This window comes from Eptesicus fuscus, chromosome 20 (genome assembly GCF_027574615.1).
Source record: "Eptesicus fuscus isolate TK198812 chromosome 20, DD_ASM_mEF_20220401, whole genome shotgun sequence".
NCBI classification, from domain to species: Eukaryota; Metazoa; Chordata; class Mammalia; order Chiroptera; family Vespertilionidae; genus Eptesicus; species Eptesicus fuscus.
The window spans coordinates 51,221,955-51,245,770 of NC_072492.1; the positions used below are offsets into that span (position 1 = coordinate 51,221,955).

The 23,816-nt window shown below is 65.1% G+C and overlaps 3 protein-coding genes across 11 annotated transcripts; all 3 read right to left on the reverse strand.

Annotated features, from left to right (window-relative positions):
• Positions 1-129: 129 nt before the first annotated feature.
• On the reverse strand, positions 130-5,526 carry SIRT7 (sirtuin 7). Of its 2 annotated transcripts, none has more exons than XM_054708929.1 (10): positions 5,395-5,526; positions 5,172-5,309; positions 4,954-5,058; positions 3,193-3,263; positions 3,042-3,114; positions 2,634-2,732; positions 2,325-2,561; positions 2,142-2,222; positions 1,879-1,985; positions 130-839 (listed from the first exon to the last, which is right to left on the reverse strand). In XM_054708929.1, the coding sequence occupies exons 1-10, from the start codon at positions 5,485-5,487 to the stop codon at positions 641-643; spliced, it is 1,203 nt and encodes a 400-aa protein (XP_054564904.1). In that variant the 5' UTR covers positions 5,488-5,526; the 3' UTR covers positions 130-640. The 2 variants fall into 2 exon arrangements, with proteins under 2 accessions (XP_054564904.1, XP_054564903.1); XM_054708928.1 differs by having other exon boundaries at positions 3,193-3,305.
• Positions 5,527-5,609: 83 nt separating this feature from the next.
• On the reverse strand, positions 5,610-14,619 carry MAFG (MAF bZIP transcription factor G). 8 transcript variants are annotated; one of them, XM_054708930.1, is made up of 3 exons: positions 14,386-14,619; positions 10,138-10,200; positions 5,610-10,053 (listed from the first exon to the last, which is right to left on the reverse strand). In XM_054708930.1, exons 1-3 carry the CDS (start codon positions 14,617-14,619, stop codon positions 9,601-9,603), a joined length of 750 nt encoding a protein of 249 aa, XP_054564905.1. In that variant the 3' UTR covers positions 5,610-9,600. The 8 variants fall into 8 exon arrangements, with proteins under 8 accessions (XP_054564905.1, XP_054564906.1, XP_027986210.1 ...); XM_054708931.1 differs by having other exon boundaries at positions 14,382-14,437; XM_028130409.2 differs by lacking the exon at positions 14,386-14,619 and adding an exon at positions 13,973-14,003.
• Positions 14,620-16,177: 1,558 nt separating this feature from the next.
• Positions 16,178-20,487, reverse strand: PYCR1 (pyrroline-5-carboxylate reductase 1). The gene is made up of 8 exons (XM_008154978.3): positions 20,455-20,487; positions 19,905-20,030; positions 19,648-19,718; positions 18,716-18,895; positions 18,263-18,484; positions 17,988-18,080; positions 17,645-17,808; positions 16,178-17,138 (listed from the first exon to the last, which is right to left on the reverse strand). The coding sequence occupies exons 2-8, from the start codon at positions 19,969-19,971 to the stop codon at positions 16,973-16,975; spliced, it is 963 nt and encodes a 320-aa protein (XP_008153200.2). The 5' UTR covers positions 19,972-20,030; positions 20,455-20,487; the 3' UTR covers positions 16,178-16,972.
• Between the last annotated feature and the right edge of the window lie 3,329 nt (positions 20,488-23,816).

Genomic DNA, 23,816 nt, shown 5'->3' on the forward strand with positions numbered 1-23,816 from the left:
GCGCCGTCCCTAGGCACCTGGCGGACGCGGGGCAGAACCACCTGGAGTACCTCCCGCCCCGCCAAGGAGCCCAGCGGGGCCCTGGCTCCCCACAGCGACGCAAGGGCAGTCATGCAGTGATGCTGGGAAGACAGTGCAGAGGTTTATTAGCAACAAAAAGGTCTGCTGAGAGCTGAGGTTCAAAACCAGCCCTCGGCCGCAAACCAATACAGAAAAAGGTTTACTATAAAGTTAACATTTTTAGTAAGAAGTAGAAATAGGGTTGAGGCCCCTGAGACTGGCCTGAAGAAGAAGGCAAGGCAGCGAGTGCTTCCTCTTGGCTGGCCAGGTGTGATGTAACCCGAGTTCTGTTCTCACAGGAAGGCGTGGCTGCCACCTCTAGGTCAGACTGGATGGGCCACTTGTCAGCACCCAGGCCCACCGGTGGGGGGGAGGGGGGCAGGTGGGACAAGCACAGCAGTGCAAGGGGGCTCCCCACCAAGACAAATGGCTAAGCATGTCACCGTGACAATGTCCCCCTCCCCCCGAGCGTTCTCACTGGACCCGCGGGGCATTCCCGGCCTTCTGGGTGCCACCAGCCCGGGACCCGAGTTCCAGCCATCTGCAAAGTGCCAGTTGCTGTTCCCAGTCGAGCACCAGGTTATGTCACTCTCTTCCTCTTTGTGCCTTTGGCGCAGCCCCTGCCAAACCAGCCACCTCGGATGGGGGCCGAGCTGAGGGGTGCGCCCTGGTCTCCGGGCGAGGGCTCCTCTCGACTTCTGCGCAGTGACTTCCGGCTGTGGCTGCCCTCTTCACCAGCCCGCAGGGGAGTTGCCAGGGAGAAGATGGGATCCTGCCACCTGCCAACAAGGGAAAGCCGGGTCAGGTGTGACCTGAAGCCGCCCAGTCACAACCTGCCCCAGGACAGGAACGCTGACTGAGGTGACCCTGCTCCCGCCCTGTGTCTTAGCTGTGGCGGGCTTTGCGTGGAGGTGGCCCCTCTGTTCCTGAGCTACAAGAGGGGGAAGCTCCCAGCCTAGCCTCGCCCCCGCAGATCGTGTCCTCGGCGGCGGTGTTCTAAGGCAGGTGGAGGCAGAGAGTCCCAGCAGGGATGAGTCACTAGCAGCTCTGGGCCCCACCTCTCACTCGTAAGGCCAGGGGGCAGGGGGACCAGACCCTCTCCCCCTTCCCAGACTGTGATAGGTGGAAGGCCAGCTGACTAGGGAGGTGTGGCCTACGGGCTCCCGGGTGAGGTCATGTGTCTGAGATGTAGAACCACATATTATAAACTTAAGATACAGATAAGCACTGATAAGGAAAATGAGCTAAGTTAATGTAAAAAAAAAAAAGTACAGTACACGATAGGCCCACATTACAGAACACCACACACATAACATACAAGAATTGCCAGGCCCAGAAGGTGAAGGGATCCTTAATTCTTGAACCCTTTGATTAAAAGAAGTTACTGATTTCCCCTATAAGACCCTGGAAATTCACAGAGAGAGAAAGTGTAAACTTTTTACTCAACACATACACCATGTCTAAATCATCACACGTTCTGTATTAAGGAACAGTTTCCTTACGCTTCCCCAAGTCTGCCAGCTCCCCACACCGAGTGCACCGAGCCTGTGTGACTAGGCTCGTCCCTTCCGGGGCCTCCCCTCCAGGCTGCCTGAGGTCAAGGGGGAGCGTCCAGACACACATGGTCGACTCCCTCTCCCCACAGGAGTCCCAGCAGCCAGGAACCTGGGCTAGCCCCTGCAGAGCCACCACACCGCAGTCACGCCTCAGCTGCTGTTGGCAACACCTCAGAGCTTTCTCCACACTTGGCTCGGGAGCAGACAGACACGTCCCATCCACACAGGGGCAGGAGGGGGGCATGCGCTGGCACCCCCTCACCTGCTGTAGGGGGGGATCTCCAGGCCCAGCTCGTCCATAAGGAGCTGCATGACGTCATCGCACTTCCCGTGGAGCTTCAGGGCGGCCCAGTCATCCTTTGGGGTCCACTGGGGACAGGGGAAGGCAAGTGAGGTCAGCAGCTCAGTCCTCCCAATGCCCCACGGCGTGGGTCCTCTCGGCTAGTGCCCCCCCCCCCCCGAGGCGCAAGAGTGCAGGACGGGTCGCCCCAGGGATGAAGGATGTGCCTCTGAGCAGCAAGTTACCTGCAAGTTCACAATGTAGAGCTTGGGCCGCCGGCTGGGGGGCTTGGTCATGCACCAGAGGCGTGGATACTTCTTTAGAACCTGTAGGGCCGGACGGACAGACGGACCACACACACCAGGGAACAAGGCTGTAGAGAGCTGCCAGCAGGCCCACGCCCTGCCCACCCGCAGTGCCGTCTGTACCTTTAAGCTGGAGCCCAAACACAGGATTGTGTCTGCTTTGCTGGCAGCCTGGGTGGCTGCCTCCCAGTTCAGAGGCTGCCCCAGGGTGCCCCTCTCCCCAAAGTGCACGATGGTGTCGCGGAGCGGCGCCCCACACTTGTGGCAGGCCCGGCCGGTCTGGTGCCGGTGCAGGGCGGTGCGCTCCGTCACGTCGAACACCCGCACGTACTCCCGGTTGGGAGTGCACGCCGTGCAGACCTGAGGAGGGAGGGCATGGTGAGTGGGGGCGCTGCCCCCCCATAACCCTCCCCGGCCCGAGGGACTGCTCACCTCGATGTACATGTTCCCGTGGAGCTCCGAGATGGCCGAGCGCGGCAGCCCGCTCCGCAGGTGGAGCCCGTCGCAGTTCTGCGACACCACGTGCTGCACCTGAGGGGACAGGGCGGCGCTCGCAGGAGGGCTGGGGCAGCAGCGGGCAGCGGGGCAGCCGGGCGGGCCCAGAGCCCCCAAACCAGGGGCAACTCTGACCTGCACGGAGCCTCTAAGGCAAAACCTGAGAAGCAGCTGGTCCCAGCAGGACTCAGGAGGCCCACCCCCAACAGCTCTGAGAGGCTTAAGCCAGGAGGCCACACCACTTGGTGGGCTCCTCAAGGCGTCCACTGGCCGACAGGCAAGGTGGCGCCCCAAGATGACGCTGTGGGCACGGCACGTACACAGCTAGCCACGCGGGGCTCTTACCAGCTTCTGCTCGTGTAAGCGGGCGATGCTCATGTGGGTGAGGGTCGGCTCCGCCTCACTCAGGTCGGCGGCACTGCCGGGCGAAAGGGAAGCGGACGTCAGGCCCCCGCTGCCCCTGCTCCGCTCGGGGAAGGCTGTGCGGGCCGCTTACCTCACGCGCCTCCCTTTCTGCAGCAGCGTCCACACTCCGTTCGGACCCCGGTAGTCTGGGATGGAGGCTGCCTGCATGTTCAGGAGGAAGACGAGCCCCGTGAGCAGGCACCACTGCAGGCGCCGACGGCCCCCAGGAGCAGGAAGCAGATGTCTCTCCCATCACTTTCCAGGCCGGCCCTGCACTGGCCTCTCCTCATCCCACAGGGGACCCTCGTCTGCCCGCCGGAGCCCAGGCGCAGTGGACCTCCTGTCCTTCCCTCTGCCTGGGCCCCGCTCCCACCTCGTCCTCCAGCCTGGCTCTGCAGCCACACTGCCCGCCACACTGAGGGGGTAACTGGTCAGGGCCACCTGTGCCCCGGGTTCTAGCCAGTGCAGAAGAAAGGTGAACCGCTAAGTGGGACCCCTCCTCTCTCTCATCCTGATGAGATAAGTACTTCCTGCCCTTCCTCCCGAAGACTGCCCACCTCTCCAGGTGAGATCAACACCTACTGAGTTTCCCACGTCCCCAGGCCAGGGAAACGGAGCCAGAGCAGGCGCCAGGATCCAGGGGCCCTGGGCCCCTCAGGCTGAATGATCTTCCTTCTGGGGAGCCCTGACTCCTTCCTGCTCAAGTTCAATCGGCAGCTCTGACTCCCGCGGAAAATTGGAACGCTCACCAACAGTACCGCTCAGAGCACATGGATGAGCCGCGCGTGGCTCTGAGCAGTCACTTATGGCTCCTTAAGGAGGGACATGACAGCTTCGAGATAACCTCCTGCACACGGGCGGGTGGAGGGTGGAGGGTGGAGGGTGGAGGGTGGAGGGTGGAGGGAGGCGGCCAGCCCGCCTGTGCACCGCCGGCTGTTGGTAAGTGGGCGTGGTCAACGCAGCAGACGCCTTCCTTCTGAGGAGCCCCTGCACTCATCCCTGTTGGAAGTGCCTACTCGCCTCTTCGTCCGTAAAACCTCACCCATCCGTCAAGGCTGGGGCCCGGTGCCACCTCGTGCAACAAGCCAGGGTGCGCCCGGACTTCTAGGGACCTAACACGGCCGGCTCCACGCGACAGGCATTCGCTTCTGCGCCTTACGATGTCGTGTACGGGTTTTCTCCAGGGTGGAAAGCCTTGGTGTGCCCTCTGCTGGGCCTCCACGTAGGTCACACGCAACCCCCCACCCCATCAATTAGGCGAACGTGTGCCACCCCCCCTGTCAAAGCTAGCCATGCATATTCCCCAGCCCAGGGCAGCTTCCCCATAGAACTTCTCAAAACCCAACGCCTCACCAGGCCTCACCTGGTGCACCCTAATTCGCACTGCCCTGCTTTCCACTCGCCTCCCTGAACACTCAGAAAAACAGCGACTGGGGAGCCAGGACACAGATGTGGGCTGAGCACTGCCCACGGGGCCTTGGGACAGTACACCGACCTCCTCACCTTTAACGAGGAGGTGCCCGCCGGCACTAACGCTGCTATGTCCGCTTTTATGCCCCTTCCTTGTCTCTAACTGGGCAGAACACAGACTTCAGGCCTGTAAACATGTTCATCTACGAGTGAAGTTCCAAATGCGGTCACTGGGAGCTTCTCTAAGACAAGAAAGGACCTCAGAGCCGCTTTTAAAGAGAATTCTTAGCGAATCGGCAGTTTTACTCAACTTAGAGGACTGTACTCGGTCCGTGGGTCAGACACCCAAAAGGGGGCGCCCCGGACCGCCCGTCCCGGCCGCGCGAGCTTCTCCGGGGCCCGGGGGCCGACCAGGTGCGCGGCGTCCACCCCGCGCGCCTACCGTGCTGATCCCCGCGCCCGTGTAGACGACCAGGTGCTTGGCGCTCCGCACGGCGCCGGCCAGCTCCCGGACCTTCCTCCGCAGCTCCTCGGGGTCGTCGCACACCTGCCGGGACCCCAGGCAGGTCGTCAGCCCGCCCCGCCCGCCCGCCCGCCGCCCCATCCCATCCCCCGAGGAGCCCGGCCAGGCGGCGGCGGGCGGGGCGCCGCGGGACTCGCCTCCTCCTGCCGCCGCTTCAGGCCTTCGCGCCGCCGGCTCCGGCCCTGCAGCTCGGTCACCAGGTCCTCGCTCTCGGCCAGCAGCCGGCCCTCCTCCGCGCTGCGCTCGGCCGCTGCCTTCCTCAGGATGCGCGACACCTGCGGGGCGCGGGGCGGGCGGTGAGGGCGCGAGGCGCGGGGCGGGCGGTGAGGACGCGGGGCGGGCGGTGAGGGCGGCGCGTACCTGGCGGAGGCGCTCCCGTTGCTGCTCCTCCCGCAGCCGCCGCACCCGCTCCGCTGCTTTGCGCTCCGAGCGGCTCGGACCCCCGGCTGCCATCGCTCCGGGGAGACGCGCGCTTCCGCTTCCGCCTCCCGGCAGGCCCTGCGCCGACGCATGCGCGCGAGACCCGCCCTTCCGACCCCGCCCCCCGCACGCAGCCCCAAGGAAGCACCTGCCAATCTTTTTAAAAGGTGTTTATTGGTCATATACAAAATAAAGAAAACCTTATATATCACAAACATACACTATGTACAGCAATAAATACCTGGGCCCGGCCCGCGCCGCCCCCCTGGACAATAACTTAGCAATAAATACTGCGCGGGGCGGGGTGCGGGCAGGCCGCCCCCGAGGCCCCCACCTGCACCCCCTCCTCCCGGCTGCAGGCCTCCGCAGGGCGGGCAGGTGTGATCGAGGACCCACCCTTTCGGCGGGCGCCGGGAGCGCGGGACCCACCGGGCAGCCCTTGTCCTGTTGCCCTAAGATCCAGGAGGAGGCTCTGCACCCGCTCCCGTTTGGTTAAAGGCTTCCGGGACTCGCAGAGCGAGGGGGTGGGAAGGGAGGGGCTGGGGCCGAGGCTGCTGGCAGGGCTGCTCCCCAGCTCGCGGGGGACACCCGCGTACCAAGGCTGCTGCTCCAGGGCGGTGCCACTGTGTGCCACCGGCCGACAGGGACAGCACATGCCCAGGACACAGGCCAGGCCCTCTGTCCCACGGGCACACCCGTCTCCCCATCTGTTCCCAAACCAGACAGCCAACAGGAAGGCAAAAACGCGCCAAAAAGAATTATTCCGTGGCTTCTGAGGGGAAAAAATCGTTAATGTGTTGGTTCCTTTCACTAAACCACAGCCCAAAAAAGTAACTTACAAGATCCCAGGGCGGAAATGGTGCTGGAGGCTGTGGTTCAGGCTGCCCCGCTGTGGAGGGGAGCTCTGACCAACAGGCCACCTCGGAGCTGGAGGCCGCCGAGACCAGATGGGCTTGACCACCTGTCCTGGAGCTCCGGCAGCCTGAGCTGTGGGCCGGGCACGGCCGCGGAGGCTGCTGCCGCAGCCCCGTCAGGAACCGGCGCTCGTAGCTGCCACCCGCGGAGCAGCCGTGTCTTCCCACCGTACAAAGGGCAGTGCCGGCTGGAGCAGCAGCCAGGCCTGGGCGGGAGCTGACCCGTGCCCACAGGTTCTGCTCTGAAATCTGAGCGTCCATGTTGGGGTGAGGGAGGAGTCGGGGGAGGGCAGGAGCACAGCATGGTTTACTTAGTGGACACGTTTGGGATTCTTGGCTCTGGCCAAAGCCCTCGATTCACTGTGTCAGAAAAGCAGAGGAGAGAAAGAGGGAACACAACACACTCAGTGGGAGAAACTAACAAGGACCAGAGACACGCCAGTCACATGTGGACACAGAACCTACTGTGAAGAAACCGAGGGGAAGCGGGGAGAGAGTGGAGGGGCCCCCGCAGGGCTGGCTTGACAAGAACTGGATGCTCCCCCAGACCCAAGGGGCAGCTGCTTCAAACCCAAAACCCTGCCAGGGACATGGCCTCACCAACTCCAGAAGCTTCTGCAAACCAAACCCATGACCTGCAATTTCTGCTCAGCACCACCCACTCTCAACCCCTCCTCTCACCTTCCTCACCCACCTCCACCCTCCACCCTCCAGTCCACAGCCCGGCAGATGTGCGCAGAGACAGACACCGGCTCCGGGCCAGGGCAGAGTGGGAGCTGTCCATCGACATGGATGCTGTCCCTCCCACCCCAGGACGGGCAGGACCTCTCTCTAGGGACTGACTGTTACAATGCGATGCCACCACCGCCACCGCCACCGCCACCGCCTGTCGCCTGGACCCTACCAGACAGAGGCAGCCTGGAGAGGAGGCCACTGAGCGGCCCGGCGTCAACTGTCACCATCTCCACGGCAGGCTGAGCCGGCACAACCAGGACCGCCTCTGAGCAGCCGGGACGCGGAGCAGCCCACCGGGATGGCAGCCCTGCTCCCACCCCACAGGCACATGGGGTCCAACTCTGGGATGAGAACCTGCTGGCCACCAGGTGAAGCCCTGCCAGGCCGCACTGTTGCACTTCTGTGCTCTTTCGGGATTCGGGGCCCCAAAGCAGCCAACCAGCAACCCCAAGAACAGGCCAAGGCCCACAGAGACGGCACGAGCCTCGGGGGCAGACACCACAGACAGCCCGTCACGGGCCTACAAGGAGCTCTCCAAGCCAAATCTGGGAGACTGGCTGCCTCCACCGCGTGGCCGGGACGGGGAGGCGGCTCAGCACCAGAGAAGCACCTCCACAGCCGAGCGTCGGATCCTGGAAGACACAGACCCCAAAGGAGGCGGAAGAAGGCCTGAGGCCGAGAGCTGCCAGCATGTTCAGGGGGGAGGGACAGGCCCTGGCCCTGGAGACTAGCCCTTGTCTGACACTGGTGGAGACCCCCAGGCCCTCAGGCAGGCAGGAGCCGCCCCAGGCGGGCCCCCCAAACCACCTGGTTCTGTCTAGGAAGCACCGCTCCGCAGCACACAAACAGTTCTGGGAAAAGGGGGCCCTTGAGCGGCCCCAGCCGAGGCCCGTGGGAAGCCGAGAGGAACAAAGCTGGGGTCCGCGGCCGGAGCCGAGCAGGCTGACTGGACACCAGAGGGAAGACGGCGGGGGGGCAGGCAGCGTGGCCGTGGCCCCGTGGGCACCGACAGCGACTCCTTGATCTGCAAAGCCCCCACCCAGGGCCAGAGGTGGGGGCCTGGAAGCAGCGTGGGGGCCCCGGAATAACTCCCAGTCTCACCGGCCCCGAGGCTGGATCAGCCCAAACCTGACACACACATGCGAAGCCGAGGGCAGCAGGGCTGGTGGGACCTCCTAGAGGCCTGGGGCAGGCGGGGAGGCCGGGCTGGCGGGCACAGACCCTCCCAAACTGCTGGAGCGGGTCCCACACGGCACCCCAGCCCTTGCCCAGCAAGCCAGAGCAAAATACAACCAAACCCAAAAACAAACACAGGGAAACAGACACAAGTGACACCCACAGGTCAAAGGTCACCAGAAGCACCAGCACAGACGCTGCACAAGACCTCACCAGGCACGGACGGACGACACGGCGCGCGGCCGGAAGCGGAGGGCCGGAGTAAGTCACTTTCGGTACAATTGCAAAAGTCAGCAAAGAGGACGTCGGGACGCGCCTTGTGGTCGCTCGCGGCTTGTTTTTTTTTTTTCTTTTTTAAACTAAGTTTTATAAATAACATCTGATAACTCTGTGTATATAAAAACTAAACTTCAACAGCCACAAAGACTTGTCTGTAAGTTTACAAGAAAGGGCTTTTTTTTTTTCTTTTTTTAAACTAGCAAAGTTTCTATTATACTTTCTTCCCTTTTCCATTTATAGGGTCAAATGTTCTTGCTTGTTTTTTTTTGTTTTTTTTTTGTAAAAAGACAGTTTTATAAATACTCTGCAGCTTTTTTCTTTAGCTTTTAAACATATAATTTAATAACTTCGTAAAAGGAACTTCTCTCTTTTAAATAAAGGGCTAGGTAACCACACCAATAGGTCATGTAAACAGCGACACGGACCATCGCAGGACACTGGACACACCCTCACGCACGCTCACAACCAGTGATTTGGTCTTGTTCAGTGCAAGGCGTCAGGCAAGTGTGCCCAGGCCCCTGGCCCACAGCCACACGGCGCCCTGTGCCCGGCACCCAGGCTGGTGGCCCGCCTGTCCAGGGCCCTCAGGACACCCTGCTCCGAGGAGCAGAGTCCATCGGTGAGTGAACTGCCCAGCCCCTACCAGCCGGGCAGCCTTCAGGGCCTGGGGCCACTCGGGACAGAGAGCAGCCTCCTACCCTGGAGCCCTCCCTGCTCGGGGACACGTGAGTCCCACAGCTCGCTCGCTCTCTCTCTCTGTTCCCAAAGGGCCAGCTCTGGGTCCAAGCCACGTGGCCTTGGTACAAAGGGGGCAGGGGCGACCCACGTCACCGCTGAACTGACCAATCCCAACGTACAAAACACACGATAACGACGACGAGATCGAGGGGCTCAGCCCGGCGCCCCTGGGGTGCAGGTTGTGCTTCGCAGGGGAGGGAGGAGGTAGGACGGGGGGGGGGGGGGGGGAGGAAGGGGACAGGGCTGCCGGATGCGCCGCGTGCCTAACGGCCCCTCCCAGACCCGCCTGGGCCAGTGTGCGTCCCTACGACCGGGCGTCCGTCTTGGACTTGACTATTGTGATGACGCTGGTGGCGGCCACTTTGCCAGGGACAAGGGGCCCCAGGCTGGCGGCCAGGGGGCCCCGAGCGGGCGCCACGGGACCGCGGGCCACGGTCCTGGCGAAGGTCTGCAGGGCCTCGTACTTGGAGCGCAGCGCGTCGAGCTCCAGCTTCATGCTGGCGTTCTCCGAGGCCAGCTTCTCCACCTCCTGCTGCAGCTCCGCCTTCTGCTTCTCCAGCTCCTCCTTCTGCGTCACCCGCTTCACGCGGCAGCTGGCGGCGTAGCCCCGGTTCTTGAGCGTGCGCCGGCGCTGCTTCAGCTGCACGATCTCCTCCTTGGACAGGCCTCGCAGGTGCTGGTTCAGCTCCCGCACCGACATGGTCACCAGCTCCTCGTCCGTCAGGCTGGTGCCATTCTCACCAGGCTCCCGCTTCACCTGGGGGCACAGCGCACAGGTCACGGCCAAGCAGCCACCATCCCGGTGCCACCCAGCCCGGGACGCGCCCACCTGCCTGCTTACCTTCAAGGCCTTGCTTCCTTTATTGGGGGTCGTCATAACCCGGGGGCGCAGCAAGCAGGCACTCTGCGAGACAGGGGGCAGAGGTCAGGACCCTGGACACCCCCATTCTTGCCCCCCACCTGCCCAGTCCCCGATACCTGGCCCCGAGGACCGACCTTTGGCCCTGGGCAGGGCTGCTTCCCGTCTATCTGCCCCTAGGAAACCAGGGGGAGGCCGGGAGGGTCCAAGGGGAAAGGGGGTTTGAAGGGCAGTGAGGGAGGCAGGGGCAAGGAAAGGGGCCGGGGGAGAGATCAGAGGGTCGAGGGGCCAGCCTAGAAGGAAGCCCAGAGCTTTAAAAATAACCCTGTGTGCACCCCAGAGCGGCTGTTCCTGGCGAGTCATGCTGACTCAGCACTTCCCTTGCTCCCTCACCGCCTGGCACTCCCCAGGCCGCCAGCCAACACAGCCCCAGGGGGCCAGCAGCCAGAGCAGAGAGCTGTTGGGGCCAGAAAGGCCAGCCTGGCCGACAGCAGGTGAGGGCCATCGGGCGGGCCGGAGCCAGTAGCCCTGCACGTGTGTGCCCAGGGTCCAGCCTCCTACAGCCACTGACCTAAGTCGGCCTGGGACTCAGCCCTGCTCCCACGAAGGCCCAGCGGGTCACCCCCAACAGGGACTCGGCAGAGGGGAGGACGAGGGGGGTCCCAATTCTCTCAGACTCCTCACTCTGAAGCGTGGTCAGTGGGCTCTCCAAAGCTTTGGGGGAGCTCCCCACCCTCCAGGTGGCAGGCGAGGTGCCCCGTCGCTGATGGAGTAACCATCCTGTGGCTTTGGGTTGCAGCATCTCGTGCCACTAAACCCCCCCCCCCCCCATCCCGTGCAGGTTGTTTCACAAGAGCGCCCGCAGTGAGCCCTTCAGGGGGGCCCGCTCAGCCCCTCTGGGCCAATGACCGCTCTCAGGCCTCCTGTCCAGAGTCAGCACCCACAGGGCAGGGACAAAAGGTGGCTGGACCAAAGGACCCCCTCCCACCTTTCCCACCCCCCACCCCCCTCTCTGCTTCCCAAAGCCCTGCCGAGAACAATTCTGCACGCCTCGTCCTGGCTGCCCGCCCCCCCCCCCCCCCCCACTTTGCGCTCCACTTTCCGGGTTAGATGCGGGGAGGTAACTGGCTGCAGGGTGAGACAGACCAACAGACCAGTCTCCCTCCTGGAAGGAGCCACAGCTCAGGCAAGCGGCCTGGGGGGCGGGGGTGGACTTCTGACCCTCACTGGGAGCTGAAGTGCGGGCTGGGGAGGTGGAGGCACAGGTGGGCTCCATGGCAGGCCCCACCCCACCCAGCCTGGCACCAGGAGGCCAGAGGCGAGAAGGTCCTCAGGGCCATGCCCACCGGGGCCGGGCCCTCCCGGCGCAGCAGGAGTTGGACTGCAGGGACGCTGCCCCGGGTCCTACCCCAAAGGGAAAAGCCTTGGCACCCGCTTGTCCCACCCCTGTGCCCCCTCCGCCCCCAATGCTGAGCGCAGCGGTGACTTCCTGAAGAGATCACACAGAAAAGTGCCTCCTCGACAGATTTCACCTCCGCAGAAGGCCTGAACTCAGCACTAGTGCAGCCAGCAGCCTCCTAATCAAAGGTGTGCGTGAGCGCCGGGGGAGGGGCAGGCCTCCGAGAGGCCAGGGCTGCGGCTTCAGGGCCTGGCCTCCGCCCACCTGAGGACACACACGGACAGAACAGAGACAGCCTGGCGAGGGGACAGGACTGAGGGCTCAGGGCACCTCTAGAAGCCAGGCAAAGGGGACCCCAAAGGCCGGGCCAAGGAGAGGCTACCCCATCCCTCTGGCTCATTCAAGCTGGGGCTCAGCCGTCCTCCTTCCTGCACACCCCCAGGGCAGAGTCCACTTGGAGGAGAAGGCCTAGATGGCCCTAAGCTACCCCAGCACCTGGGACCTCCCACAGCCCAGAGTCCGTCAGGAAGGGTAGAGATGACAGTAGCTCTTCCTGGGCCCAAACTCCAGGCCATGGACCCGAGGCGGGAAGCACGACAGCCGGCTCCCGCTCCTCCTCCAGGCCTGCAAACCCCAGTGGCCAAGCCTCCCGGGCGGGCCTGGTCCTGAGCGCTCTGGACCCCAACCCAGTCCAGCCTCACTCCCTCCGCCCTCAGCCACTAAACGCCACTGAGAAAAGTCTAAAACTTCCACTGAAGCATAAGTAACTGAGAAGCCTTTAAAAATACCCCTCCAGCCCAGCCGGTGTGGCTCAGTGGCTGAACGTTGACCTACGAACCAAGAGGTCACCTTTTTGATTCCTGATCAGGGCACATGCCCGGTTGCGGGCTCAATCCCCAGTAGGGGGCATGCAGGAGGCAGCCAATGGATGATGTTTCTCTCTCATTGATGTTTCTCTGGATCCCTCTCCCTTCCTCTCTCTCTAAAAATAAAAATCAATAAAAACATTAACAACAACAAAAAAGAAGCACCCCTCCTAGAGCATAAAATTACAGCCAAAAGATCAGCTGAAGTGTTTGAAAACATCTGGCATCTCTAAGCACTGGGCCGTGTGTGTGTGTGTGTGTGTGTGTGTACAGGGTGGGGCAAAAGCAGGTTTACAGTTGTTCGTGTGGAAAACAATACAATTAATAAATAGTGCAAGAATAAACTCGGAGTTTCATGTACTCAAAACTGTAAACCTACTTTTGCCCCACCCTGTGTGTGTGTGCTGGTGGGGGGCAAATCTCTGCGGACAGGAACCCCTGGGCAAGAAGGGTCCTCTGCGCTGGTCTAGACAAAACACCCCCGCACCCCGGGAGGCCAGGAACTACCCACACACCTGCGAGAGGTGCCCAGGACACACCGCCCTCAAGCTGTCACTCCCCATTGTCCCCACCATCTGGCTGAGCACCCATCAGGGCCACATTCTCTGCTCACCTGCACAACGCTGAGCCCCAACCTCCAGGGGGACAACTCTGGGGTGATTGGGAACTGCACGCTTCCACCCCACCACCTGCAGCCTCCACTCAGACCCCAAGGCCCCGCTGCAAAGGGGGGCAGGACCTGCTCACCAAGCACCTTGGTCCCCAATGTCTACGGCCTGCTGCTTCCTCTCATTTGCAATTTCCTGGTAGAGCTGCACCTGCTTGCCAACTGTCCCGTCCACGGTCACCCGGCCTCAGTACAAGGTGTACTCTGCCCGGCTCTTTCACCGAGCCCTGGGCTCCCCACTGGACCCCACCCTTTCCTCCTCCCGCCACCCTGGCGGCCCCTCCCGCCAGGCCTCCCCAGCCTCTTTCTCGCTCTCTGGTCAATGTCGCCCTCGCTTCCCGCCCCTGGGCGCACAGCCTGGCCGACCAGACCACTCGGAGGGAAAGCCCGCTTCCCGTCCCCAGCACGGCCCCTCGAGGCTCCTCCCCTTCTCTCACTGGAGAGAACTATTTCCCAGTTTGGGGAACTGTCCCAGACGCTGCCAGAGCAGAGCATGCCTGAGCCGGGTGGACAGGCCAGGGGCTTCGCGTCCGACCGCGTCGTGGCCCCTCGGCTTCCTCGTCACCACCGGCCTTCAACTTGAACCTCAGTCCAAACTTAAAACGGCGCCCCAGCCCCTGGGCCTAGCACCGACCCCACGTCCCCGCGGTCCTGCCACCTCGTGTTCCCCGGCCTTGGAGGCCCCAGGCCCCAGCTCCGATCCCCCCGGGCACCGGGATGAGCTACGAGTGACCTCATGCTGATGACTCAGCAAGTCTCCCTCGGGCTCTGGCACGCGTGTGACGGAGCCGAGCGGGCGCGACCAGGGTCGTCCCAGCGCCCCCGTGCCGGCCTCCCCCGGCCCGCCAAGGGCCACGGCGCCCGGGAAGGCGCCGATGCGGACACCTGATGAATCAGCAGCTCCGACCGAGGCCGCCCGGCTGCTCCGCGGAGCCCTGGGCGCCCCACTCGACCCCACCCTTTCCTCCCGCCACCCTGGCCGCCCCTCCCTCCAGGGCACCCCAGCCTCCATGGAGCAAGCCGCGCGCCCGCCCCGCCCGCTGCCCTCGCCGGCCGTGCGGCCGCCCCCCCTCCGCTCCCCGCGCGCAGGGGCCAGCAGCACCCTGCCCGGCAGGGAAATCGAGGCACGGTCGCCATCGGGGAGCAGGGCAGACCCGGAGCCGGGGGCGCCCGGCCAGCGCCGTTTGGGTCCGCCGGGAAGAGCCGCGGTCCCGCCGGCTGCACCCCTGCCCGGAGCCCCCGGCCGCCCACCGCCCCCGCCCCCCCGTCCGGCCGGGCCCGCAGCCGCACTCACCCACCACACTGCGGGCCGGGCGGGCCGAGGCCGGGGCGGGGGGCGGCGGGCGTTCCGAGGCTGCGTAGGGAGGGGCCGCGCGGGGGCTCCGCGCCCGGGATGGGGGCTCGCCGCCTGCGCGGGCCGGGCCGAGCGCGCTGGGAAGGCCGGGCCGGACCAGGCTCGGGATCCGCCGCCGCCGCCGCCGCCGCCGCTCCACAGACGTCACATGATGTTTGGTCACGTGGGCTCCATTCATGAAGCGGCGTCGCGACCGGCCGGGGCTTAAAGGGGAAGGCGCGGCGGCGGCGGCGGCGGCGGCGGGGGCGGGGCGTGGTCGCACTGCGCCTGCGCACTCAGGCGCCGTCGCCCTGGCAACGCGCGCCCTGCCCGAGCGGGGTCTCGCGGTTCCAGCCGGGAGCGCGCTCTCCTGAGGCCACGCCCCTTTCCCGGCCCTGGAGGCGGAGCCTAGTGGCTGTGCGCTCATCATTTCAAAGGCCACGTGTCCCAGGGCCCTTCACCTGCGCGGGGCGGGGGGTGGGGGTCTGTGCTTGGGGCCGGTGCACCTGCCCACACGCACTCCAGCGCTGCACAGGCCCCGAGGCCACCCTGGCGGAGACTGGGAACGAGCGCAGTCATGCCCCTTGCCTTTTCTGTGGTGCCTTTCCGTCCGTTTTTCTGGTTTCTCCTCTCCCCTTGTCCCCAAAGTGCCTCATCCGCCCACCCACGTGCGCTGGGCCTTGGTTCTAAGTGGGCCCAGGGGAAGGGGAGAACTGGGGACAGGCATGCGGTTCTGTCTGCGATTGGCAGCTCCCCTAACCACCCCCGGGGACATCACCGCTCTGACACTGCCTACCTGCGCTCAGTGTGGGGGGCGGGTGTGGGCGTGGGCGTGCCACCTCTGGGCCACAGGCCTCCTCTTGTCTGTGCTCTGTAACTGTCTGTTGATTGTGAACAAAGAGCGAGCCTCCTGATCCCATAGGCTTCTGACCCTCAGCAGCTCGTGGGCCTCCCCTGGGAGTTAATTTTATGTCAACTTGACTGGGACCCGGGATGCCCCAGTATTTGGTCCAATGTACTGCCTGTTTCTGAGAGGGGCTTTTGCACGAGATTAACATTAAGTCGTAGGCTGGAACCGATCACCCTCTGTAACGTGGGCGGGCCTCCTCCAAGCAATAGAAGGCCCCAAGGAACTGTCCGGCCCTGGAGAACTGTCTGCCTTCGGACACACCAGCAACCAGCGTGGGCTGTCCCTGCCTGAGGGCCTGTGAACTGGAATGTCAGCTGTCTGGTGTCCAGCCTGCCCGCCACCCTGCAGGGCGGACTTGCTAGCCACTTCCTCTATAGCCTCTCTATATATAACCTCTCTATATGTTCTAACATCTACTTTTTCTGCTTTTCTGGAGAACCCTAATGCAGCTAGCTCCCTAAGGGCCACCTGCCCCACCTGCCTTGGCCTGGGTAAACTGGGGAGACATGTGCCCCCATTAAGTCAGGAGGCATGGAGGATGCAGAAGCTGGGGCCCGCTCCCCCACGCCCAGCTAGTGGTACCAACTTCCATCACGCTCCTAGTGACTGCGGCCTGAGGGTGCACTCACTTCCTCTGCTCCCTGGGAGACGCCCCTCCCCCCACCCCCAGCCTGGCTACCTGGGAAGCCAGGGCCCTTGGCCACGGGCTACTGGCTCAGCCTCTAACATTACGCCTGCAATGACGCTCGGGGCAGCTGGGGTCTCCCTCCACATGTGGTGACAAAGAAGTTGGATCTGGAAACCAGTTTGTTTATTTCTTTTAAAATATTTTTATTGATTTCAGAGAGGAATGGAGAGAGAGAAAGAAACATCAATGAGAGAGAATCATCAATCGGCTGCCTCCTGCATGTCCCCCAATGGGGATCGAGCCCCCTACCCAGGCATGTGCCCTTGACCAGAATCAAACCTGGGACCCTTCTGTCCACAGGCCGGCGCTCTATCCACTGAGCCACACCAGCCAGGGCGAAACCAGTTTATTGAACCTAGAAGGTCAGGAGTGGGAGACGGTGGCCTGAGTGCTCTAGGGACCTTGGACGTCCACCTGCCTGAGGAGTCCTTTTCTCAAATGGCCAGTGGGAGCAAGGGGCAGCTGGCCACTGGCCAAGCACCGAGGTCCCTCCACGGAGGCCAGGACGCCGGGACCCTCTGGTCCCCTCCGACCCCGAGGGGGGTGTCCCTGCGCGTGGAGGCTGGGGAACTGGCAGGCGTGGGACGGGGCCTCTCCTGGGCTGGGCCTTCAGGGCAGGGAACCTTGACCTCTGTGCTTAGGAAGGGGCCGAGCCCCAGGACAGCTGACCCTGGGAGATGCACCCCGTCTGAGCCGGGAGCAGAGGAAGGAGGAGGTTGTGCTCAGGGAGTCGGCCCCTCTTCTGGGCCAGGAGGTGCTCAGGGAGGCTCCCCCTGGGAAGCGATGGACCCCTCCCTGGCTATGACCCTGCTCGACCCAAGCTGACCAGAGCCATGGGCAGGCCACCGTGCACACACGACACCCCGTGTGGCCGGGGCCTAGAGACGCCCAGCGCAGGAGCTCCAAGCCCAGAAGAGGGAAGGCGGAGGGCAGCCTGGTGCGCAGGGGGGACCCTCAGTCCTTCTTGCCCACGGGGGCCACACTGCGGGGGAGCAGCTTGGAGTGGCCCGAAGGGGCCAGCGCGGCCTCCGGAGGGGCGTCCAGCTTCACCTTGTCCAGGACGGTCTTCTTAATGGCAGCTGGCGAGACCTTCTCCTGGTCGGCCATGGACTGCAGTTCCCTGGGGGGGGGGCAGAGAGGGGGGTTGAGTACCAGGATCCACCTCCTCCGAGCCCAGGTGTCCACGAGGGAGGAGGGAGCAAGGCCCACAGCCCGGGACGGGGACGCCGGGCCTAGACTCCAAACGCCGTCCTGCTCTGGCTTCCTGTCAGCGGTCATGGGCCTCACGTCAAGCCGGTGCCTGCGCCAGGTCCCGCTGGTCTAACCTGCTAATCTCCCCGGCCAGGCCCCGAGGAGGGTTATCACCAGGCCCACAGAGGCTCCCGGCAGGACCACGGGGAGGGCACCGTAAACCGTACCCCAGGGAACCTCGGGGCCGGCTCCCTGGGCCCCGCCCACCGCCAGGCCAGAGCTCCACGCAGACTCGCGTGTTAGCGGCTGAGCCAGTAGCCACGGCCAAGAGCCCTTGCTTCCCAGATACGCAGGCCGTGGGCGCGGAGTGGAGGCGAGGGCTCGGGTGTGCGGGCCGGGGGGGGGGGGGGGGGGGGGGGGCGGGGCGGTGCCCACCGGGTGCGGATGCAGGAGGCCTCCACGGCGTTGATGAGCAGGGAGCGGAAGCCCCCGCTCTCCAGCACGTGCAGGGCGTGGATCGTGGCGCCTCCCGGGGAGCAGACGTTGTCCTTGAGCTGCCCGGGGTGCTGCTCCGAGTCCAGCAGCATCTTGGCAGCACCCTGCACGGGGAGACGAGAGAGAGGATGTCGTCGGCTGTGGGGCGCCCACCCACATCGGCAGGACACGGCCCCCAGCCCCGCCACCGAGGCACTCGCTGACTCCCTGCCCCTCCGCCCAGGCCACTAGCCTCACGCCCAGCGAGGAGTGGTCCCACCGGAGGGCCAGGGAGAATACTGACCAGCAGGGCCTGGGCCCCGAGGCGGACTGCCAGGCGCCTGGGAAGCCCCATCTTCACACCCCCGTCAGCCAGGGCGTCCAGGGCCGTGAACGCCTGTGGGGAGAGGGCGCCTAAGCCAGGGTCCCAGGCGAACTCTGCTCCGGGAGACGATGGTCCGGCGGCTCTGCCCGAGGTGGCCGGAGCAGGGAGGAGGGGGAAGCGCCTGGAGGTCCTCCCACGCCCCCAGCTGCCCCCTGCCAGGCCCCAGCCACCGCCCGCCGGCACCCGGTCCTCACGTAGGCGGGCCCGCTGCCACTGAGCCCCGTGACGGCATCGATCAGGTCCTCCTCCACCTCCGCGCAGAAGCCCACGCTCCCCAGCAGCTGCTCCAGGAGCCGGCCGTCCTCCACGTGGGCGTGGGTGCCCGTGGCGTACACCGTGGCTCCCTCCCGCACCACCACCGGCGTGTTGGTCATGCAGCGGATGACTTTGGGGGCCGGCTGGAACGCCCTCAGCTTCTGGAGGAGGAACCAGCGGGGTGTCCCTCCCAGCCCCGGGCCCAGCAGGGGGTGCTGGGTGAGGGTGAGAACAGGCTCACCCACCTGAGCAGGTCCCGAGTTCTCACTGGGCGCGGGGCCCACACACCCATTTCGCAGACGGAGAACCCGGGCGACTAGAGGGCCGGAGGCCTGGCCTCTCTGCGCGCTCCCACCCGCTCTCCGCTCTCCTCGCCGGGCCCCGCAGCCCACCTTCTCGATGCTGCTGATGGTGACGCCGGCCGCGCAGGACACCACGAGGTGCCGGCTCTCGATGTGGGCGCCGACCTCGTCCAGGATGAAGGGGATGATGTGCGGCTTTACTGCCAGGAAGAGCACGTCGCTGTGCCGCACCGTCTCCTTGTTGTGGGGCGTCAGGTTCACCCCCAGTTTCTGTGGGGAATGCCGAGGCGGGCTCAGCCTGCCCCCGCGGCTGGCCGGACCCCCAGCGTCTCTCTCAGCCGAGAGCCATCATGTGGACCAGCACTGAGGCTGCTGGGGTGAGGGCATGGCCGGGGCAGGGGCTCAGGGAAAGGGGCTCTGACACCCCAACCGCGCCTCCCCCCAAAAGTAGAGGAAGCGCCCGGCCAGTATGGCTCAGGGGTTGAGCAATGACCTATGAACCAGGAGGTCAGGGTTCGATTCCTGGTCAGGGCACAGGCCCGGGTTGTGGGCTCGATCCCCAGTGTGGGGCATGCAGGAGGCAGCCGATCAAGGTTTCTTTCTCATCATGGATGTCTCTCTCTCTCTCTCTCCCTCTCCTTTCTCTCTGTCCCAGCGTCGGCCCACCCCACTCTGGGCTGCAGCCCAGCCCCCTGCCCTCTGCTCTGTGGGGTGAGTGGCGGCCCCAAGCTGGGCACGTGCCCCACGCTTTGGTCCGGATCTCTAACTCAGCTACGGAGAACCAAAACTAGATCAGCCCCACAAGTGTCTGGCCCGGCCCCACACCGTGGCCTCATCTGTCTGGCCCCCGAGCACCCCTTTCCCGACCAGCACCCCCTCTCCACCTGCTGCACATGTGCCCATCACCCAGGTCCCAGAGCAGAGCGGGGTCTGTGAGATGCTCCGGCCCAGGGCCCCTCCTCTCATGGTGCCCCCCACCCCAGTGTCAGACACACTGACTGGCCCTGTCCCCCAGCGCTTACCCTGAGGGCAGAAACCGTGGCCAGGTCCATGTCTGGAGAGCTGGCCATGATCTTGTGGGCGGCCAGGACGCCTGCAGGGGCAGTTCCTCCCTCAAGGCCACGTCCCCAGGAGGGAGAGCAGGACTCCCACCACCCAGGGTGAGAGCCATCCCGCCCCCCAACATCTTGGGGCTGCCGTTTCCCACAGGCACCTCATCTAGACCCCCCTCCTCCCCCAGACCGCAGAGGGGGACCCCACCCTCTGGCCACAGGACTACCTGCCCCCGTGAAGCCCTTGGCCAAGGCGAAGGCCAGCTGGCCGGCCCCGATGAAGCCCACGCTCATGGTGTCCGCAGGCGCCCGCGGCCCTCGAGCTGGCACTGGCACTGGCACTGTGGGAACACCTGCGGGGAGAGAGAGGGCAGGGCCCGGCGAGGAGTCCGGTGGGCAGTGCCAGGCCTGGCCACTCCACCGCCTGCCGGCGCCACCCCCTCCCCCAAACCGGTCTAACTTTCCCCTGGGCTGCCCCACAGCCCCGGAACCCCGGTAACTGCTCCGACTCCCCCCTACAGCAGGGCCTCGGACCCCGACTCCCACCTACAGCGGGGTCCCCGACTTAGCTCCCCAAGGTCCCGCGCACGTGGCGCAGGAAGGAGCGCGCGGGCCTGCAAAGGGGTCGGGGCGCGGCGGGCGCCTGCAGGCCCCCAGGGGCGAGCCCCTCCCGCCCCGGCTCCCCCCGCCCGGTGCCGGGGACGCCGACGCGCCTCCCCCCGACCCCCAGCAGCTCCCCCAGCGGCAGGAGCCCGACCCGGCGGGGCGCCCAGGTACCAGGTCCTCCGGCGCAGGTCGCCCCCCACCCGCGGAGCGCAGCCAGCCACGCGGCATCCCCGCCCCGCGGCCCCGCCCCCGCGGCCCCAGCCAATCCGCAGCGCGGCCATTCGGGCGCCGACCAATCAGGGGGCGCGGGTGGCGAGGAGGGGGGGTTGCATCATCCACTCGCCGTGGCCCACGCCCCTGCCGGCCCAGCTCGGTCTGCCCGCTGCCCCCCACCCAGGTGACCCAGGAGCCCCGGCCCCTCCGGATCCGCGCCTATTGGGATCCTGCACCCCGGATCCGTGCCTACGAGAACCCTGCACCCCGGAAACCCCACCCCGCCCCCGCGCCCCCCAGCAACGGGTCTCCTGGAACCGCCCAGACCCGTGCGTCCCGGAGGACCCCAGCCCCTAGGCCGCTCGCCCCCTGGCCTTCCCCCCCCGCCCCCCCCCCCCCGAGATCCGGGCCCTCAGGACCGTACGTGGGGACTGAACGCGGGGATCAGGGGCGGCGGGAGTGGGGTCGGCAAGGAGCGGTCTGGACAGGGGTTCCCCACTCGGAGCCCTGACGGGGGCCACCCGGACACGGACCTGTCAGGCTGGGGTCCCCCACCGCGTGGGGGCGCTGGCGGGGATCCCAGCCCCGTTACTAACACCATCACCGCGTTTGGAGGAGCCTGCTGTGCAGAATTTTTCTTGCGTTTTTGGTGTGAGGTGAATGTGTGAAAACAATTTGCAAATGGAAACATTTAACATGTATCACTAGTTTGAAACTGTTTCTTGTCGCTTTAAAGTCCTGTGTGTGGTTTTGTTTTTTGTTTGTTGGGTTTTTAAAAAATTGTACCAGGAGGCTGGGAAGCGGAAGCGGGGGCCAGGCCTTCTCAGCACGGAGGCTCAGGCGCCCGGGAAGTCTAGGTCCTGTCTGGAGCCCCAGCACCCCTTTCCCGACCAGCACCCCCTCTCCACCCGCTGCACATGTGCCCATCACCCAGGTCCCAGAGCAGAGCGGGGTCTGTGAGACGCTCAGGCCCAGGACCCTGCTCCTGCCCCCCGAGTTTCTCCCCACCGGTCTCTCTGGGCCAGGCCCCCTTTGAAAGCTGCATGACCCTCAGGTCGTAGGCCTGTTGCCATGTCAACCTACCCATCAGGCAGCTTCCGCAGGTGGTAAACAGGGGAAGGTGACCCCCTGGACCCCCAGCTTCATGGAGCACCCCAGTCTCTCCTGACTGTCTGCAGGGTCCGAGGAAGTCCTTGGCCCCGGGGCTCAGGGAGCACATGGCCGCAGCGCCCCCACCCCCACCAGGACGTGCTCGGGGCTCATGGAGCTGCGTCTGAGTCGGCATGGGGTTTGGGAAAGTCCGGGGTGGCAGGCAGCGGCCGGGTTCAGGCAAGACGGGAAGTGACCCTGTGGACCGCTCGGTGCCCACAGGAGCAGGGGTGCTGCCCCGTTTGGCCGGTTCTGGGGATGAAATGACAAGCTGTCCTGGAACCTGGTCTCAGAACCACGCCGTGGCCGTGGCCGTGCGCAGAGGCAGGGCTGGGCTCTGACGCAGTGACCAGAGCCCGTGTGGCCATCGGGTGCCAGGCCTGTCGGGCCCCCAGTCCCCGCCCCCGCGTCCCAGGAAGGGGCTGCCCCGGTGAGTCCCTCCTGACCGCCAGTCACCCGGGAACGGAACCCTCTTCTTCAGAAAGTACTGTGTTTCTTTCTTTTAAGAAAATGTTTCCACTGATTTTCAGAGAGAGAGGAAGAGGAAGAGATGGAAACCTCGAGGAGAGAGAAACGTCATCCATTGGCTGCCTTCTGCACTCCCCCCACTGGGGATCGAACCTGCAACCGGGGCATGTGCCCTGACCTGAATCCCACCCGGACTTCTTGCTTCATAGGTCCGTGCTCAACCACGGAGCCACAACGGCTGGGCAAAAAGTGCTGTTTTTCACGTGATAACAGCAAATAACGCCCTGGAGCGGAGAGAGTCCTCCGGTCCGGGGCCCTGTCGGCAGGAGCACCCCACGCCTCCCCAGCCCTGCAGCCCCGCCTCTGTCTCCCCTCGGACCTGCGACATTTGGTGTGGGTGGGGCACTGGGGCCGCGGCCTCTGGACGGTGCGGGAACTGGGAAGTCGGTGACAGAGAACCTTCCAGAAGTTTGGCTGGAAGAGGAAGGACCACTGTGGTCCAGGCCTCCCTGTGAGCCGGGAGGGGTGCGGCCCATAGGCTCCTGTCACCTGCAATTGTCCCCCCAACCCCAACCCTCCCTCAGCCGGCGGGCCCTCAGGACACCCCAGGACACGGGCTGCTGCCCTCTTTGGGGATCTGCTGTTGAGCCTGCCCCACTGCCCCCTGGGTAAAGGGCCCATCCGAGTGCCCTCCCCACGGGCGGGGCCCATTGTCTCCCAGTCCGCTGAGTGCCCGCGCCTGAAACCTGCTTGGGGCTTGGGTCCTGCCACCCACAGTGGGCAGCACCCCTCTGTCCCCCACTGGGGCCCTGCACCCCTGCTGGGGTGTGGGTAATGGGTGATGCTGAGTGTAGTGGGGGGGGAAGGGGAGTTCGTGTCATCCCATCTCCCCCCACGCTGGCTCTCACCCCATCCCTGGGCCCCACGGCCGCCTCCTCCCCTGCCAGGCAGGGTCAGGCTCTTCTCTGCTGAGGATGGGGGCGAGGGGGGCCCAGGAAGTGCAGAGACTGCTGGCCAGAGCCGGGTGCAAGTCAGCGCGGCCTTTATTTCCTGCTCAGGACCCCGGGCCAGTGGCCAGGCTGAGGGGCCCCGTGCTGGGGCCGGCCCGGCCGGGCTCTCCATGGAGGAAGCTGGCTGGACGAGGCCCCCGTGGGCCCTGTGGTCAGTGGCCAGGCGAACGGACACTTGAGCAGGTGGAGGTTGTGGGCTGTGAGCTCCAGGAGGCGCCGGGGCCGGCTCCGTGTCCGGCTCCGTGTCCGGGTGGCTGCCTGCCAGCCTCCCCGGGGCCACAGCCCGTCCTGTGGGGCCGGTGGTGGGGCCTGCCTGCTGGGAACAGCTTCTCCTCGGCGGCTCGGGAGGCGCTGCTGCTGTGGGTCCCCCGGGCACCTGTGTCCCCTCCAGCCGCTGGCCCTGGCCACTCCACGTCCTGGCTCCGTTCCCATCTCTGTGGCCGGTGGAGGCCGCTGAGCTGGGGTCATGGTTCCGGCTCCTTCCCTTGGAGCTTCACGGCCCCCCGCGGCCTGGCTCCCTGCTCAGGAGCTGCCCCCTGAAGGCAGGAGGCCGGCCAAGCTCAGGCTCCACACTCCCGCTCCTCCCCGGCCCCTCCCCACACCCCTGGGAATTGTCTCTTTCAGCTTCACTGAGGTTCCGCCTGAGTGTGGGCTCCTGACTGCAATGGACACACGGGGCTGCCCAAACTCTCC